Source organism: Scomber japonicus, chromosome 19 (assembly GCF_027409825.1).
Source record: "Scomber japonicus isolate fScoJap1 chromosome 19, fScoJap1.pri, whole genome shotgun sequence".
NCBI lineage: Eukaryota > Metazoa > Chordata > Actinopteri > Scombriformes > Scombridae > Scomber > Scomber japonicus.
This window is the reverse complement of record NC_070596.1, coordinates 28,390,166-28,408,803: the sequence shown is the minus strand read 5'-3', so window position 1 is coordinate 28,408,803 and position 18,638 is coordinate 28,390,166. Positions and strand designations below refer to the sequence as shown.

At 40.0% G+C, this 18,638-nt stretch overlaps 2 protein-coding genes across 2 annotated transcripts; one reads left to right on the top strand and one right to left on the bottom strand.

Moving 5' to 3' along the window:
• Positions 1 to 857: 857 nt before the first annotated feature.
• ddx56 (DEAD (Asp-Glu-Ala-Asp) box helicase 56) lies at positions 858 to 11,913 on the bottom strand. The gene is made up of 14 exons (XM_053339823.1): positions 11,837 to 11,913; positions 9,608 to 9,769; positions 8,033 to 8,187; positions 6,823 to 6,993; positions 6,341 to 6,431; positions 5,929 to 6,170; positions 4,931 to 5,083; positions 3,894 to 4,007; positions 3,677 to 3,771; positions 3,214 to 3,287; positions 2,954 to 3,043; positions 1,794 to 1,899; positions 1,569 to 1,678; positions 858 to 1,260 (listed from the first exon to the last, which is right to left on the bottom strand). Exons 1-14 carry the CDS (start codon positions 11,891 to 11,893, stop codon positions 1,177 to 1,179), a joined length of 1,704 nt encoding a protein of 567 aa, XP_053195798.1. The 5' UTR covers positions 11,894 to 11,913; the 3' UTR covers positions 858 to 1,176.
• Positions 11,914 to 13,492: 1,579 nt separating this feature from the next.
• Positions 13,493 to 17,584, top strand: LOC128380165 (dual specificity protein phosphatase 26). Its single transcript, XM_053339879.1, has 3 exons — positions 13,493 to 13,671; positions 16,320 to 16,531; positions 17,373 to 17,584. The coding sequence occupies exons 1-3, from the start codon at positions 13,493 to 13,495 to the stop codon at positions 17,582 to 17,584; spliced, it is 603 nt and encodes a 200-aa protein (XP_053195854.1).
• The last annotated feature ends 1,054 nt before the right edge of the window (positions 17,585 to 18,638 follow it).

Here is an 18,638-nt window from a genome sequence, read left to right as displayed (position 1 = left end):
TCATATTGGTCTGTTTGTGGCCCTTGAATAAAGATGAGTTTGACGACAGCTACCTGTGCTCTGTTTACCTGAGGTGACGCCATAGTTACGTTGCTCTATCAACGTTGTCGCTATGGTAATAACTTGTCAATGACGTCGTACCTAACCCCACTTTATCGTCTATTTTACTCTAAGCGGGACCATAATTTAGAAAATGAACACCATACAGTTTTACAGAAGACTTAAAACTCGCGATTGAGGTCATAAAGTCATCAGGAAAGTGTTTACTGAGGTAATAAATCAAGTGAGAAATAGTGCAATTCCCTCATAGACACTCATACATTCAGGCTTCTTCTTGCTACCAGAGTGGCCCCCTACTGGCTGTTTAGAAAGAATGCAGGTTTAATTTCCACATTAGCTTCACTTCTCAGACCCAGAACTAGGCTATAGAAGCATATACGCACCTGTGTGGTCCTCACCTTTCCTCTGCTGTCATCACGTCAACATTAAAGTGTTTGCGTTAGGTCCAAGCCACAAAGTCTACAAAATGAATGATATTTCCATCAGCCTCAGGCAAACAGAATGAAATAAAATATTGTTTCTCATCAGCTCTTGTCAGTCCATTAAAAAAAAAAGAAGTAGGCTATAGGTACTAAGAATGATCATACCTAAAATAAAAACTGAACAAATATTTCATACACACAATTAGCGGTCGTGCTAATAAAACCTATTAAAAACACAACAGTTTAGCAGCAGCTCAGAGAAAGTATGTTAACACAGACTAAGTGAACATTATACCTGCTACACATCAACATGTTGGCATTAGTACTGTAAACATGACCCACTAGTACAATAAAACAAATACTCAGGTGTTTGTGAAGAAATTATTGTATTTTAATAAACATTTGCAAACTTTCCAGAACAGAAGAAACAGATAATAAAGACACTTAATTCCTCTTATAATTATTTTGGATTTGATAAATCCAGGTTCAAACTGATGTTTCTTGCGTTTTCCTCTTGTTTCAAAGTCCTCATTAGTCAGAGTTCATAATCCATTTTGTCGATGGCTCGTACAGCTTAGACAGCTCACATTATCCGCTGTTCATACAGTATAGATTATATTGTAAAGCCAACAGAGCTCCAGGCAGGTGAAAGTCTCTACACAGGTGTGATGTACAGTCGTGTAGTCAGCTGTAACTACGACTGGCTGGTTTTGCCTTTTCTGTTTCTTCCTCCGGTGTAACGGAAACTCTTCAGTGGGTTCTTCCCCTGAATGTTCTTCTGCAAATAGACAGAACAAATTATATGAACTAACATCTAATGTGTCAAATCTTTTATTCATACTTTACATTTTCTGTATTTGTTTTAATATGGACTCTACACTTTATTTTGATTGATTAACACAAACCAGGAAAAAACTGAAGAAACTCATATTTATGGACACACTTTATAGACTTGAAAGAAAAAGTATCGAAAGGGAAACTTATTTTTATTACAGGTTAACCAATAGAGTATTTTCTCAATATATCCTTTATAATAAGTGCCTGACACAGTTTTCCCAGAGTTTCGTATCTTTTTCTGAGTCCCACCTTGAAACTTGGCTTAACGACTCCTCCTCCTTGTGATTTCGGCTGGTCTTTCCTCTTTCTCCTCCTCCTGTTCAACAGCGGATTCACCGTCCCCTTCAGCGTCTCGGGAACTGGATGAAATCAGTCAAAGTGATAAATATAAATAACTTATGTAAATGTACCCGTGATTTAATGCTGATGTGAGAAAGGTGTGTGTGTGTGTGTGTGTGTGTGTGTGTGTCTTACTGAGGTACTCGGGAACGTTCTTCAGGTGAGGTTTGACGACGGCAGGATGGAGATCTTTGTCGTGTCTGAGCAGCTGCAGATCTCTGGGGTTATCCTCAAAATATGTCTAAATGACAGCAGAAACAACCAATCAAACACTTCAACTTCCATTTATGTCATCAACTGGATATAAATATGGACAAGATGCAAAAGTGAAGCCAAAATATCTAATTTCTGGGAGTGGCCATCTTGCTTGTGTGACAAAAATTGGAGCCAGAGTCTGTACAGTTGAGGGGAAGTAGCTCAGCCATCTGGCCGTTTATCGGAGGGTTGAGGGCGGCTGCCACAGCTGCCAATTATGATGTCACAACCCCCTTTTGATAGGTCCAAACAACTAATTACAAACACACTAATCAGGAAATTGAGCAACTGGGCAAATGTCAGTGTAATAGGAACAACCTAAAATGACAGAATTAATCTTTGAGAGAAAATGATTTGATGTGTATTTTCACTTTTTAGTTGGGCTCCAGATTTATATAGTGATCTTAATTATGCAGGCCATACATCAATGGAGAGAGTAGACAGGAGTCCAGCATGTCTTGTATTGAAAAGGTTTATTTACTTGGCCAAGGAGAAGTGAATGAATGATCAGTACATGTTATGTTCTGAAGTTTCTCTCCTCCGGGGATAGACTTTAAACCACGCAGATAATGCCCAAGGTTGAGCCATGCCCATATATGGGCAGATCCAACACATCTACAATATACAGAATTTAGTCTACTGGTCTATAGACAAAACATTGCTTAGACCTTACTCAGGACCTTTGCCCTACATCCAACACTATATCAAACCTCTGACTCCAGCTGCCTCTACCTCGTTCAGGGACAACAGTCAAAGACATATCTGACCTCGGCTGCTATAGCAACCCTATCAGAGTGCCTCCTGTTTTCCCCAAAAGGAGCAGACTCACTGTTTACCACTATCTCAAGGGGAGACAGTGTCTAAACATATCATTTGGTGAGGCCTTGCTATGACCGCAAAGCCTAGTTTGACCCAGTGCACGTTAATGATGGAAAATTCCCTAACACAGATGTTTTGGCTTCACTTTTGAGGAGCGGCCATGACGTCCATCTTTATAAACAGTCAGAGAACAGCTGTATAGAGCAGTGAGGGTCACTCACCTTGAGTTTCTCTGAGTTTAGCAGCTCCTGTTTGATCTCCTTCAGTCTGGCCTCCCTCACCGACTGTTTCGTAACTGAACGCATCGCATCCTACGTGCAAAGAAAACAGACTCAACATCAAAACTATTGATCATTCAACACATTTACAGTATTAAGCAGCGTTAAAATGAAGATTATGTGTTACTTACTATGTCATTATGTGTTAACTCGTTATAAAGATAAAGATATTTATAGTCTTTGTCTGTGAGGACTTTACTTACCCTGCACCTGTACCTGAAGCCTTCAATCTCCTCCATCTTAAACTCGTAAGGTTTCAGAGCAGAAACAGCATTTTCTAAAAACACAAAAAAATGTAAATGAGTCAAATTCTTATTAATAACAAACTGAAACATGATTATTTCCAGGACTGTGGTGACTCAAGCTGCAACAATTACTCGAATAGTTGCCAACATTGTGAGTCATTTTTTAAGATTAAAGCCCATATTCTCTAATTCTAGCCTCTCAAATACGAATAACTTCAGGTTTCATTAAACTTCTGTGCTTGTAACCTGAATATCGTTGAGTTGTGTATATATAATATATATGTGTATAAATAATAATGAAATGAAAATAACAGCTCTAGTGGTGACTTTAAATGCGGTTATGACTTGACTTGGTGATTTAAAATGAAATACTTTTTGTCCTGTGAAAGACTGAAGCTGCATTAAAAACAGTCCTTGTTACCTCCCATGAGCGCCTCCTCCACCTCCGACAGCAGATCGAGCTCAGTGTGAGAGATGAAAGACAGAGCGGTGCCGGGGTTGTCTGCTCTCGCCGTCCTACACAATCAAACCAAGGATGAATTGATTATCGGGATTTGATTAATATCAGAGGTAAATTATAAATCACGCAGCTTGATGTCACCCCAGTGTGCATACTCGTCCACCGGAGCAGCTCTTACCGTCCGACTCGATGAATGTAAGACTCGAAGGTTGTGGGGAAATCAAAGTTGATGACGTTGGCAACGTTTTGGAAGTCAACACCTCTGGAAACGCCGTATTCCTTATCCTTCCCCCTTTAAAAAAAACAATACATTAAAACAATACATATCAGTAGGTCACCACAGAAAACCGTCTCTTTCATCACTTAAATCAAATAAAATAATCTCTATGTGTCTGTTTGTTAGCTTTTCACAGGGTCAAACTCTTTAAATCTTTAAACTCTTTAAATCAAATTAAATCTGTGTTTATTAAATCTTAAAATGTATTAAAAGGCAGCAGCTCAGAGTCCACTGTGAGTTACAGAAAGACGACCTATAGCCTAATGATACTGTTAATCAGCCTATTTTGCCAGTTTTCGATAAACAGGATATTCTTCTGACCTCTCGGGTTGATCTTTTTATCTTGTGACTGTTCTGTTTTTTTGTATATACACACACACACACACACACACACACACAACACTGCTCTCACTGCAAAAATCTGACCTCCAGTCATCTGAGCTGCATTTACAGTTTTGGACTAACAGCATTGTCACTTTTTGTCACTATATCTTAAATTTTTTATGTTTCCTTAGATTTAATTTTCTCTTTACATTCACGACTTTACTGCATGTTGCTCATTGTCTCTTGGCTGTAAGTTGCTGCTAAGATGCATGAATGAATTAATAAATAAAGTATCTCTATTTATCTATCTATCCATCCATCCATCCATCCATTTTTGTAATTTATCCGCCAATTTAATGAACACAAAACAGATTCACTAGAAAAAGGGACACACAGAAACTTGTTGCAACACTCTCTCAGCTGTAAAAGTTTAGTCCTTGAATATAAAAAGATCCAGATTTTTTTTCTAATGTGATTTCCAGACTAGAATATTGTCTTATATTCAGTTAATTATGATAAAATACCACATTAGAGAAATGTGTAGAGACTGATAAACATCAGCTATACCCACATAAAGAAAGTGTCTTGCTGAATAGTTAAAATCTTTCACTCACTTTCCTCCTTTCTCTCCCGTCTTCTTCTTCTTCTTCCCTTTTCCCGCGGTGGTCGGCGTGGGAGGAGCGGCGGTCGGGTCGGCCAAACTCTGCTCGTCTGTGGCGATGATGTAATCGTAAAAGCCCTGATTGAACTGTGTGATGATGTGACACCTGCAGTACGAGGAAGAGAAAGAACAACGTGAAAAAGAAGAAATAAACAAATATCACATAGTTCTGTGATTGTAGTTATTATATTTACAGTGTGAGAGACGAGCAGAGGGACAAATGACTGAATACAGTTAATATAATTTACAATTTAGAGAAATTAGTGGCATAATTATATATCTCATTCTGACTCCCCTCACTTCCCTCCCTTCTACTCTGCTCTCTCTCTCCTCTCCCCTCTTCTTCTCTCTCCTCATTCTCTGTCCTCCTCTCCCCTATCCTCTCTTCTCTTCCACCCACTCCCTGCCTCCCTTTCATTTTCCCCATCTGCTCCCCTCTCTTCTCCTCTTCTTCTCTCCCCTCCCCTCTCAACCTCTCTCCTTTCCTTCCCTCATCACCACTCTGCTCTCTCCTCCCTCCTCTCCTCCTTCTCACCTCACCTCCGCTGTCTTCTCCTCTCCTCTTCCCTCCCCTCTCATCTCCTCTCAAGTCCTTTCCACTCCCCTGCTCTCCTTTCCACTCTTCTCCTCTCTTGTCTTCCTCCCACTCCCTTCTCTTTTCTCTTCCACTCCCCCCCCCCCATCTCCTCCCCTCTCTTCTCATCTCCTCTTCTTCTCTCCCCCTCTTCTCAACCTCTCCTTTCCTCCCCTCACCACTCCTCTGCCCTCTCCTCTCTTTCCTCTCGTCCCCTCCTCCTTTTCTTTTCTTTTCCTCTCCTTTCCTTCCTCTCCCAATCCCTCCTCCTCCTCTCCTCTCTTCCTCCCACCCTCCTCTCCTCTCCTCTCCTCTCCTCTCCTCTCCTCTCCTCTCCTCTCCTCTCCTCTCCTCTCTTCTCCTCTCCTCTCTCTCACCTGGAGTGAACAGGCAGCTCAGAGTTGAGCACACATGCAGGGATACTGAACTGCTCCAGGAACAGTTTCAGTCTGTAACTTCTGTCCACGGCTCCTACGAACACCAGCGTCTTCCCCTGAACCAGCCGCAGCTTCAGCAGCGTGTAGATGAGCAGGAACTTATCCTCCTCTTCACATTTGATGCTGTACTGCTGCAGCTGGCTGCTGTCGGGCAGCTGGGAGCCCTGCAGCTTCAGGATCACCTGAGACACACACACACACACACACACACATCCAGGTATCAAGTTAAACAGCTGTGGATTTCAATTGAACGTGCTACTGCAGCTTCTACAATCATCACGGTTTATGTTTCTAACACACAGACGACATCATCAGGACTGTTAATGTGAAGTAAAAGTGAAAATGAGTTTACAGGGTTGTGCAGCAGCAGCTCCTTTAAGGCCTGAACATCCTCGGTGAGAGTAGCCGACATCAAGAACGACTGATAGATTTTAGGCAAATGGCTGAAAACACAGAAAAACAGGTTAATTAAACACTGATGATGTTTAAAATATACAATATATATGTAATAAACCGAATCCATACTGGATTTTTGGCGTCATTGCTAATATGAATATGACTGAATGAATGAATGAATATGCCTTTATTTTCATTATACAAAATGCACAATGAATACTGACATTGATGATATTGATCAATACTGATATTAGGGGTTAAAAAAAAAACCCTGTATAAATACTCAGTTATACATCAAACTTTCTGAAAGTACTGATTTATTTCCCCCTCTGAGTTCAAACTGAGCGCTAATCCTTCTGGTGAGTAATTAAAAACACCTACAGTAAATAAAATAACTTCTTCAAACACTCTGCCGACAGCGTCTATGTTTTTTCTCACCACAACAGGTTCTTCAGATCCGCCTCGAAGCCGAAAGAGAAGAGCAGGTCGGCCTCGTCCACCACCAGCGTCTCCAGGGACGAGTGCAGGATCAGGTTCTGAGCGTTGAGGTGAGCGAGCACACGAGACGGAGTCCCAACGATCACGTCAGGCTTCTCCATTAAGATCGGCCTGTTCATACACAACACAGCAGCACCTCTGGTTAGATTTCACACATCAAGACACATTCAGATACATTCAGAGTTTTATAACGTCTGGATGTTTAAATGTCTGTTAACATGATACCGATGTAAGGCAAGGCAGCTTATTTAACAATAAGAATTGGAAATAAAAAACATAAAAACATGCAATTTGAGAAATAAAAATAAAACCCAAACATTAAAACATACACCCCCCCCCCCACCACCTGTCGTCCTACCGGGTCAAATTGACCCTGTCTGTTTTGACTGTTCCTTCTTTCCTCCCTCCCTTCCGTCTGTCTGTCCTTCCTCCCTCCTTCTCTCTTTCTTTCCTTCCTTCCGTCTTTCCTTCCTCCATCCCCTTTTCTTCCTTCCTTCCCCACCTTCCTCCCTTCATTCTTTCCTTCCTCTTACCCTAACCCTAACCCCTAACCTTTTCCTTCCTTCCTTTCCTCTTTCCTCCCTCCCTCCCTCCCTCCCTCCCTCCTTTCCTTCCTTCCTTCTTCCTCCAGTCCTTCCTCCTTTCCTTCCTTCCTTCCTTGACTCAAGGACAACAGGAGGGTTAAAAGAGCTCAATCATAAGCACAGGAGAAGAGAAGTGTTTTTAACCTGGATTTAAAAATGATTTCAGTTCTGCTGGTAGTTTGTTCCAGTTGTGTAAAAGCTGCTTCATCATGTTTAGTTTGAACTCTGGGCTCAACTATCTGACCTGACTCAGTAGATCTCAGAGCTCTGGGCTCAACTATCTGACCTGAGTCAGTAGATCTCAGAGCTCTGGGCTCAACTATCTGACCTGAGTCAGTAGATCTCAGAGCTCTGGGCTCAACTATCTGACCTGAGTCAGTAGATCTCAGAGCTCTGGGCTCTACTATCTGACCTGGGTCAGTAGATCTCAGAGCTCTGGGCTCAGCTATCTGACCTGAGTCAGTAGATCTCAGAGCTCTGGGCTCAACTATCTGACCTGAGTCAGTAGATCTCAGAGCTCTACTGGGTTTATATTCTACTAACATGAAGCCTCTTGGCAAACCGACCTCTGAGCCGACAGGTCAGCTTTGCCGGAGATGTCGGCCACTCGGACGTCTCTCTGGCAGTAAGCCGTCAGCTGTCTGATCATAGTCTGGACCTGCTGACCCAGCTCTTTGGTTGGAACCAGGATCAGAGCTCTCACATCCTGCTCCCGAACCGTCTGAAGACACCAAAACACAAGAGAGAGAGAGAAAGTGTGAGTGAGTGAGTGAGTGAGTGAGTGAGTGAGTGAGTGAGTGAGTGAGTGAGTGAGTGAGTGAGTGAGTGAGTGAGAGAGAGAGAGAGAGAGAGAGAGAGAGATTTAGACAGAATCTATATAGAGGGGAAGAAACCTACTTTGTTTCCTTTTCCTCCTTAATGTTTTTTATTGTGAGTAGAAACAAACATGAAAGCCACCTTGTGGACAGAATGAGCAAAAAAAGCTGCTTTCACCTCATTTATTGTTTATGTTTCCACGACTCATCACACACTGCTTTATCTTATTCTGTCTTTACTAAACTTATAATGAAATGATATGAAACTTCCTGTCATTAATGATCATTATCAAAGTTAAACATTGTGAGGAGAGACAGAGCTGGCAGCTGCAGCCACACAGCTTTATTTGTTTAGTTCATAACTGTATTGATTTCTCGTTATTATGTTTGGCCCTCTTCATCGTGAGCTGATTCAGAGGGTTGAAACGAGGATGAAGAGGACAAACATCATCATCATCATCATCACACAGAGCAGGAAACCAGCTGTGAATCATTAAATCAGCTTTGATCTGTTTGTACTTTTGGGAAATCAGCTGATCATCTTCATCGTGTTCTTGTCACCGTGTTTTGATCTTTGGAAAGTTTCACAGATGGACTCAAGCTGCTCTAACAGAAGACTTATTACAGATTTACTTATTAGTTCAATCTGCTGCAGAGTTTTAATATTTCAGATCATCAGACTATAACATACTTTCTTTTGTCACTATACAGCTGATCACAGACTGATTAACCCTCCTGTTGTGTTCGAGTCAAGGGAGGAAGGGAGTAAAGGAAAGAAGGCAGGGAGGGGGGAAGGAAGGAAGGAAGGAAGGAGAGAGAAAGTAAAGAACGACAGAAGGAAGAAAAGAGGATGGAGGACGGAAGGAAGGAAGGGAGGAAAGGAAATAAGTAAGGGAGGAAGGAAGGATGGAGGAAAGAAGTAAGGAAGGAAGGTAGGAGGGAGGGAGGGAGGGAGGGAGGGAGGGAGGAAAGAAGGTAGGAGGGAGGGAGGAAAGAAGGACAGAGGAAAGAAGTAAGCACAGAGGAAAGAAGGTAGGGGGGAGGAAGGACAAAAGAAGGAAGAAAGGGAGATGGAGGAAGGGAAGAAAGAGAAGAAGGAAAGAAGGAGAGAAGGAGAGAGGAAGCACAGATGGAAGGAAGGAAGGAAAGAAGGAACAGTCAAAACAGATGGGGTCAATTTGACCCGGGAGCACGACAGGAAGGTTAATAAGATAAGATACATTTTATTGATCCCACAGTGGGTTAAAGTCATTGCTGTAGCAGCTCATAAAGATAGTGATATAAGAATAACCCCTTCCTGTAATTCTCCTCCCGTGTGTCTCTCACCTGTTTGGAGTTCAGTATTCTCTGAATAACAGGAACGGCGTACGCTGCCGTCTTTCCAGATCCGGTCCGAGCTCGAGCCAGCAGGTCTTTCCCCTCCAGAGCCAACGGGATCGCCTTCTCCTGGATCAGAGTCGGCTGGGACCAACCCAGGTCTGCCACCGCCTGACGGACCCAGACCAGCAGAGAAGATGGTTAAAGCTTCACTCTGAGGTACAGACGTTACTCAGAGCGGTCTAAAATATAACTGAGTACTGAGAGTTATGAGGTAATTATACTTTATTTAAGGATTTCCATTTGATGCAATTTTACACTTTTTACTCTACTATATTAAATCTGACAGCTTAGTTACTTGGCAGATTTAGATTTCACATGTAAAAAGATGCTTTTATTTATTTGTATGAGTCCGAACTGCCACATTTTTTATTTAATATAAGACAATAAAACATGAAAGATTCAAGGACATTAATACTTTTTACAGGCTCAGTATCTGTTTATAAATATAGTAAATGTTATGTTTATATAATAAATACAACATTTTTGTGCTGGACAGTTTTGTGAAGTGCTTTTTAAAGTGCTATATAAATAATAATGTAATAAAATGAACTTTGAAACTTGAAACACCTGCAACAATTCAACCATTAGTCCATCCTGCAACTATTAATTAATCATTTTTAGGATTAAATGTCCAAATTCTCTGATTCCAGCTTCTTAAATGTGAATATCTCCTGGTTTATTTAGTCTCTCTGTGCAAGTAAACTGAATATCTTTGGGTTGTGGACAAAAACAACAATAAAAAGATATATTTAGAACCTCATCTTTGACTTTGGGAAACAGTGATTGATATTTTCACTATTTTCTGGACCGAGAACAAATAAAGTCATCAAGACAACTGCCAGGAGCATTTTTTTGCATAATGAGTACTTTTAGTTTTAATACATCAAGTCAATTTTGCAACTAATACTAATGTACTTTTACTGCAGTTGCAAGATGATCATTTTCTTGGTTTGTTTAGTTGCTTAAACATTGTTCTGTCTTATACCAGCTGTCAGGTTTTTCCTCTCTGTAATCATTCCTCCTGTTCATACTGACTATTTAAACATCTCCTTCAAATGTGCTTTCAGTGTAAAGTGATGCATTTTAAAGTCTCTGATCAGCTTCTATTGAGCTTCAGCAGTGTGAGTTAGTCATATCAAGTGATATCTGACACATTTACAGTCTTTTTAGCATCAGATTCCCTCTTAGTGTTTCCTGTTGAGCTGTGGTGGAAGTATAGTAACAAAAAGGACAGATAATAGTAGTAAACTATCCTTCATAATCTCCCAGAGCTCAAGTTGACACATTTAAATGAAGTCCACAATCAAAAGATATTCAGTTTAAATATCACACAAGATCAAAGAAGAACAAGAAAAGCTTCAAACTGAACCTGGAGACAAGAAAAGGACTAAAAACTATTAATTTATCTGTAAAATGTTGCTTATTAATGTCCTGATAAATCATTTAATCTCTATGTGTTTGTATCTTTATCTTCCTCTACTTGCATTTTAACTGTATTTTTAATGCATTTTAAAGTCTCTGATCAGCTTCTATTGAGCTTCATCAGTGTGAGTTAGTCATATCAAGTGATATCTGACACATTTACAGTCTGTTTAGCATCATATCTCCTCTTAGTGTTTCCTGTTGAGCTGTGGTGGAAGTATAGTAACAAAAAGACTGTAACGCTGAAACATAGAAGATGAAGATTTGACTCATTTGGACAAAACTGAAGCTTCATATTAGCTTCAGAAGGAGGACTGTGGGTTTAGTCCTCCATCACTTCCATTATAAACATTATGAAGGATCTTCTAATGGTCAGTATGAACAGGAGGAATCATTACAGTAAGATAAAACTGCTTTAATATTCATTTTTAGCTTCTGGGTGTTGATTTAAGACACACTTAGAAAAAACTGTGAACTCGTCCTTTAATGTTTCTATCATCATATCAACCTAGTGTCAGTTATTACAAACTCAAATGTTTATTTATGTCACCCTGACACTGATATAAACTACATTATGTGTATAAAACTGAGCTGCTTTTAAACTGTAAATCTAATCTTCGGTAAACATTAAAACACATGTCGCTCCTGACTTCTTTTTATCGTCTTTTCTTCGTTTCTTTCTCTCAGCGGAAGCTTTAAACTCTTCTCTATCAGTTTATTACATGTTTATATAACGTGTTGGTTGTTTCTTACCTTTAAAAGACGGTCATCTAATCCCATCTCATGAAACATTAGCCTGTCCGCAGCCATGTCTGCTCCTCACGCTGCACTTCCCTCACACGTGCGTCGCGGGGATGTGACGACACGAGCTGCCTTCACGCGCTGCCTCCTCGCGCATACACACATACGCATAGACATAATAAAGATAGACGCATGTATGTCTATGTCCTCGCGTTCTGGAAGCTTTATTTTGTAATTGATGAGGTTTTGTGTTTTATTTTGAAAGAATTTGGAGAGTTGTTGTTTTTGTTTGTTTTTATATAAGATCTTTATTTTGAAAAAAAAAAGTATTATTTCCTGTTTTGTGTATATAAATTATGTCATTGTTTGTAAGCATTGTTTAAGTCATTTTATTTTGTTAGATAACTTTCATATTCACAAAGCCAAAATATAAAAAATAACCCCATTGTTTTGTGTCTCTACAATATATAAAACATAAGAAAAATACTTTTACTTTTTATTTATTTACTTTTTTTTTCTTCCTTTCTATTAAAAATGATTATACCTTTTTTTTTTAAATCTATCTTTATTTATGAGCTGGAATAACTGGTTGTTTATATATTTTGCTGTTTATTCAATTGTATATTCTGTTCGAGAGAGAGAGAGAGAGAGAGAGAGAGAGAGACAGAAGAATACATTCCTCTTATTATTAGTGTTACTCTTTCAACTTAAAATCATGTCTGTTTACCCTAAAATCGTATCTTTTAATAGTCAGTATGATCAGGAAGGATGATTAGAGAGAGGTAAACACTGTGTGACACACTTGAAAAGTTGTGAATTTACCCTTTACACTTATATAAATGTCCCCTTAATTGACCTGTAGATGGCGCCAAACTCCACCAGCGTCTGAATCAACGCCATTTATTCTCCAATATTAACTGTTAGATATAAAAAACAGCCACGATAATAATTTCAGCAGAAACAGCTGATTGATAAATAAGATTATTTTATTTATTCTGCATTAAACCGAGAGGAGCAGAGCTGTGTCAGACACTGAGAGGATGCTGAAGCTGTGGATGGAGGTGAGGATGTCTGATGGATGCTCAGCGACGGTCTCATCCTCTTCCTCCTCCTCTTCCTCCTTCTCCTCATCCTTCTCCTTCTTCTCCTCCTCCTCCTCCTCCCAAAGCAAATAAATGAGTCAACATGGCCGCGGAGCAGCTCGCCCTGCAGCAGCACTGAGACACGGACACCAACCAAACACAGGTAGAGAAAAAATATCCACCATGAGGAAAAACATCCAGATTAAAAAGGTTTAATTTATATTATTTTTTTAGATTTGTCGCTTCAATTTGTGAAAGATACTCAGCTCACTGTTTACCAACATACAGCTACAGGTATATTTGTTATATAATCTATGATAATCAAACCATGGAGGCTGTAATTATCCCTCCAGAGATCATTTTACATCCTTTTTTTATTATAATTATTCCTCTATAAATCATTTTTATATGTTTGAATGTAAGTATTCCTCCAAAAATCCGTTAACACTCAGTTTGTTTCTAGTCTTTTCCATCCTTCATCTTTCTGTTTTGTTATTGTCTATAGTGGCTGAAAGGAATCAGTATTTATTATATTAACATTATCATTCTTTATGTGTGTGATTTCCCCCCCTTTCTCCCAGATTAAATGGCGTTCATGTCCCGGTTCTCTCGCTCCCGGAGCAGCTCCAGGTCCCCGAACCGAAAAGACTCGGAGCGCGTGTCTCCGGTCCTGACCGTGTCCGAGCTGGAGAGGCTGCTGTACACCGGCAAGACCGCCTGCAACCATGCCGATGAAGTGTGGCCACGACTTTATATCGGAGACCAGTGAGTGTTTTACATTTAATACTTTTATAATAAGAGCGCACAACACGTGTTATAACTCATGATCACCAAGAGCTGTGGAAACATTGTGTATTACAGTAAAAGTACCAATAAAATACTCCATTACAAGTAAAAGTACTGCAATATTATGAGTGATGTAGTATGCAGTATTACAGAAAAAGTACTGCAGTATTATGAGTGATGTAGTATGCAGTATTACAGTAAAAGTACTGCAGTATTATGAGTGATGTAGTATGCAGTATTACAGTAAAGTACTGCAGTATTATGAGTGATGTAGTATGCAGTATTACAGTAAAGTACATAAGTATTATGAGTGATGTAGTATGCAGTATTACAGTAAAAGTACATAAGTATTATGAGTGATGTAGTATGCAGTATTACAGTAAAAGTACTGCAGTATTATGAGTGATGTAGTATGCAGTATTACAGTAAAGTACATAAGTATTATGAGTGATGTAGTATGCAGTATTACAGTAAAAGTACTGCAGTATTATGAGTGATGTAGTATGCAGTATTACAGTAAAAGTACTGCAGTATTATAGTGATGTAGTATGCAGTATTACAGTAACAGTACTGCAGTATTATAGTGATGTAGTATGCAGTATTACAGTAAAAGTACTGCAGTATTATAGTGATGTAGTATGCAGTATTACAGTAAAAGTACTGCAGTATTATAGTGATGTAGTATGCAGTATTACAGTAAAAGTACTGCAGTATTATAGTGATGTAGTATGCAGTATTACATAGGGCTGGGCGATATGGCCTAAAATCAATATCACGGTATATTGAGCAGTTCACCTCGATAACGATAAATGGACGATAACTACCACTGACCTCTGACGACCGCCACCCCGTGCGCTAAAAAAAAGTTTGGCCACCAGATGGGGCTGTGGCAGCATAATTGCTCCACTCCAAGGTTAGATGTATTGCCCTGGCTGGTGACTGACGACAGTCTTTTTGCACAACTTACATTTTACATCTTTCTGAGCAGTATCTTCCCTTTTGAAACCAAAATGTTGCCACACGATTGAAGACGGGTTTTTCTTGGGAACAAGCTGCTGCTCTTCCTCCTCCTCCACCAGGTGTACCTCCGCCGTCGGCGCTGCAGCTGCCGCTTCGACGTTTGAACTGTCCTCCATCTATCTATCGATCTATCTGTTTATTTTGCTATAAGTCATATGTCAAGTCGAAGAAGAACCAACCGTGTACCAAAATGCCGAGTGCGTAATGATATGGTTCAACTCTTTTACGCACAGGGCGCACGCCGGTTACGCTTGGAGTTTGTTTATGGACAGCCAAACCTGATAGCTTAGTGTCATACACCGTTGGAAACCTCAGACTATTGGCTAAAAGGTTATCAACGTCATTTCACCGAATATTTCCATTGGCTGGAACAGCAGTCAATCAAACCCACGTTGTCATCGGTCACATGTCCTCATTGGCTTTGGAGATATGTACTGCCTAATCCTAAACACCGATTGGCTTGTGTGTTGTGTCGTCAGAAGCAGGAGAGGCTCACGGTCGTAAACATCTAGTCACGTGTACTCTGAGATGGACGTGCAGGTCAGGAAATGACGTAAATGGAACGTATATGGTTTGTTATTTGTGTTATTACATTACGTGTTGGACTAAATACATGTTGACATATTGAGGAAAGTATTCCGGTTTTATGAAAACGGATTTCATATTTCACAAGAATGGATACTTGGTGAACTGTATAGAAAGTCCTGTGTCATAAGATGATCGTTGTGGATAAAGAGAAGACTTTGAAGGTATGTAGCATTATAGCTGTTAGCTTACTTTAGCTGAGTGGCTAGCCGAGCTAACCGCTAATACTATTACGGCTGTGAGCAAACATATAATTCGTGAGTGGTCTTGAATGAATCAGGACAATCTAAGCTTTCCAACGATGTACGGCATGAATATATATGTTTAAGGGTTGGTGTTTTCATTCAGAAGAACGTGTGGCTACCTCCAAACATCCGTCCCGTCCCGTAGGCGGAACAGCGTGCGTTAAGAGGTTAAAAACTGAATATAACGACATGGGCAAAATGACGTCGATTATTGTCGTAAATTTCGGTATGGATACATTTTCGGTTTATCGCCCAGCCCTAGTATTACAGTAGTTTATACTACTTTATATACAGTTAGCTAGTTTATACTACTTTATATACTGTACAGTTAGCTAGTTTACACTACTTTATATACAGTTAGCTAGTTTATACTACTTTATGTACAGTTAGCTAGTTTACACTACTTTATATACAGTTAGCTAGTTTATACTACTTTATATAAAGTTAGCTAGTTTATACTACTTTATATACAGTTAGCTAGTTTACACTACTTTATATACAGTTAGCTAGTTTAGTCCAGTGGTTTCCAACCTAGGGGTGGGGCCCCTCAAAAGGGTCAGCAGATAAATGTGAGGGCTGGTGAGATGATTAATGGGAGAGCAACTACAATGCAATATTTTTAATGGAGTATTTTGATGTTGATTTGTTTTATAGTCATACATTGATTTGCAGGCCACCAAATTAGCTGGAATAAGACGTTCTTTATATGAAAGTGGTAGAGAAGTAAAAATCAGCTCGACTGTCTGATAATGAGTCTTAAACCTTCTTCCCCTGCAGAGACATTGCATCAGATCGGCGTGAGCTGGCCAAACTCGGCATTACACACATCCTCAACTGTGCTCAGAGCAAGTGGCGCGGGGGGGCCGAGTATTACGCTGGGATGAGCATCACTTATCACGGCATCGAGGCTCACGACTCCCCAACCTTCGACATGAGCGTCAACTTCTATCCTGCTGCTGAGTTCATCCACAAAGCGCTCACGAGTGGAGGTCAGTCTGGCAATGATGTGTTTGTGACATTTATACACATGAAATAAATCTTGTACGTCATATAAACCTTTAACAACACTGAATTATATAGATGATGTCATATAATAACAAGACTGTAGCCATTTTATAAATACTGAGGTCATGAATCCAGATTTCCCCCTAAGAAAAGCATAATTAATGAGCCATTATTGCCATTTTATTCATTAATTTAACGGTTTAATTCTATTATCTGTAAATTGTATCTCCCTATAGGTTGTTTCAAAGCCTTTGCACTGCCCAGATGTTTGTCTGTAGATAATATATAAATATTTTAATTTAATTACACATTTTTTAACAGAAAATAATAATGATGATGACAATAATAACTTTATTTGTAGAAATGCAGCTCAAAGTGCTTCACATTAAAAGGGCCTAAAAGGAGCATAAAGCAATGTTAAAAATGAATGTCTGATTTTTGGAGTTCCCCTGAACTATCTAGAGTTTACTATACCGAAATTAAATGTTTTATCTATTTCCTCTTTGATTGTCCCAAAGATATATCCTCTTAAACTGGAAGTCGCCCAAGTCCCCAGCAGAACACACTCAGCAAATTGATCTGAGGTCATTCCTTAAACTGCAGCCAAACACTTACACTTGGCAGAATGATACAAGAAACCAGAAAGATTTCATAATGCTAACTATATGCTTTATACACTTTGCATGCTTTGACACATTTGTCCATTAAAGTAGACGAATTTATATTTTAGACTCCAAATGAATATGAAACATTTTTTATATAATTCCCCTTTGTGTTATTTAATAGTTTTGATATTTTCAGCTCACAGTATTGTTCTATATGTAGGTAAGGTGCTGGTCCACTGTACCGTGGGAGTTAGCCGCTCAGCCACGTTGGTGCTGGCCTACCTGATGATCAGACAGAACCTGACCCTGGTGGAAGCCATCAAAACAGTGAAAGACCACCGCGGCGTCATCCCCAACCGAGGTTTCCTGCGACAGCTCAACGGCCTGGACGGCATCCTAAGAGAGAGCCGGAAGACGTCGCCGCAGAGCTGAGCAAAAAAAAACCCCTCAACACACACACAGCCTGAGGTAGCAACAAGTCTGGTTACACCGAGGGAGGTAACGGGACCAAGTTATGAGCAACCTGTTGGTTTCTGACACTGTGGCAGACTGGTATCAGTATCTTTATGAATTTTAATAGTATTTAGTCTTTTAGCCTCTGAAACAAATGAGCACTGGGCGGTAAAATGGCGCTTTTCCACTACACAATTCCAGCACTACTTGGCTCGACGCGACACAATTCCAGGAACGTGGGCGGGGTCGTCATAGCACGGCTCCGCGATACTGCCGTGACTTCGTTTTATACGCGACACAAACACATAAACATTGGAGGACATGGAGGCAGTGGTGGACTTGCTGCTGTATGAGGCTTTCTATCACACACAAAGCAAAGAGAAGAGAAACTGAATCGCTGTAGCGCTGTTGGCGGTATTTAAAAATGCCGGGTTTGATTCTTGTGTGGGACGGCTCATGACTCTTCCTGTGACAACTCCTTTGACCAATCAGTGGCCGGCAGTCTGTTGACGTCACATTTAGTATCGGCTCGGCTCGCTTGGAACCTCAGCAGAGCAGATACTAAAAGAATACCAGGTACCAGGTACTATCCCTAGTGGAAACGCAAAAAAAAACGAGTCGAGTTGTGCTAGAACTGTGTAGTGGAAAGGCGCCAAAACTCTCCAGTGAAGCTCATAACCTTTAAAATATGAAGGGTGGCCCACAAATATGTGATTGAAGTTTTCTTATTTATCACAAATCGAAGATCTTTACAATCTGTACAACATGTGACAACCTCTATCCTTAAGGCACAGTCACACAATGGTGAAATTTTGCAACAAAGTCAATCAATTTCAATGCCACAATCAATGGATTCACTCAAAGGCGTGATTTAGGTCTTTGAGTGAACGGAGAGTTAATTTTTAGTTTATTAATCCTCACATTTGAGAAGTTGGAACAATTGAAATGACTTTAAAACAATTAATTATCTGTCAAAATTGTTGGCTGTTAAAATTTTCTATCAGTCTTCTAATCATTCTTGACAGTCCTGTTC

Bases quoted from the DNA above. Each gene is read 5' to 3' on its own strand.
- ddx56 (XM_053339823.1), bottom strand. From the start codon at position 11,893: ATGGCTGCGGACAGGCTAATGTTTCATGAGATGGGATTAGATGACCGT. The intron at 3,044-3,213 runs GTAAGTAAAGTC...CTTTGCACGTAG, and splicing joins GCTTCAGGTACAGGTGCAGG to GATGCGATGCGTTCAGTTAC. The intron at 1,261-1,568 runs GTGGGACTCAGA...GTCTATTTGCAG, and splicing joins TCGTTAAGCCAAGTTTCAAG to AAGAACATTCAGGGGAAGAA.
- LOC128380165 (XM_053339879.1), top strand. From the start codon at position 13,493: ATGGCGTTCATGTCCCGGTTCTCTCGCTCCCGGAGCAGCTCCAGGTCC. The intron at 13,672-16,319 runs GTGAGTGTTTTA...CTTCCCCTGCAG, and splicing joins CGACTTTATATCGGAGACCA to AGACATTGCATCAGATCGGC. The intron at 16,532-17,372 runs GTCAGTCTGGCA...TTCTATATGTAG, and splicing joins CAAAGCGCTCACGAGTGGAG to GTAAGGTGCTGGTCCACTGT.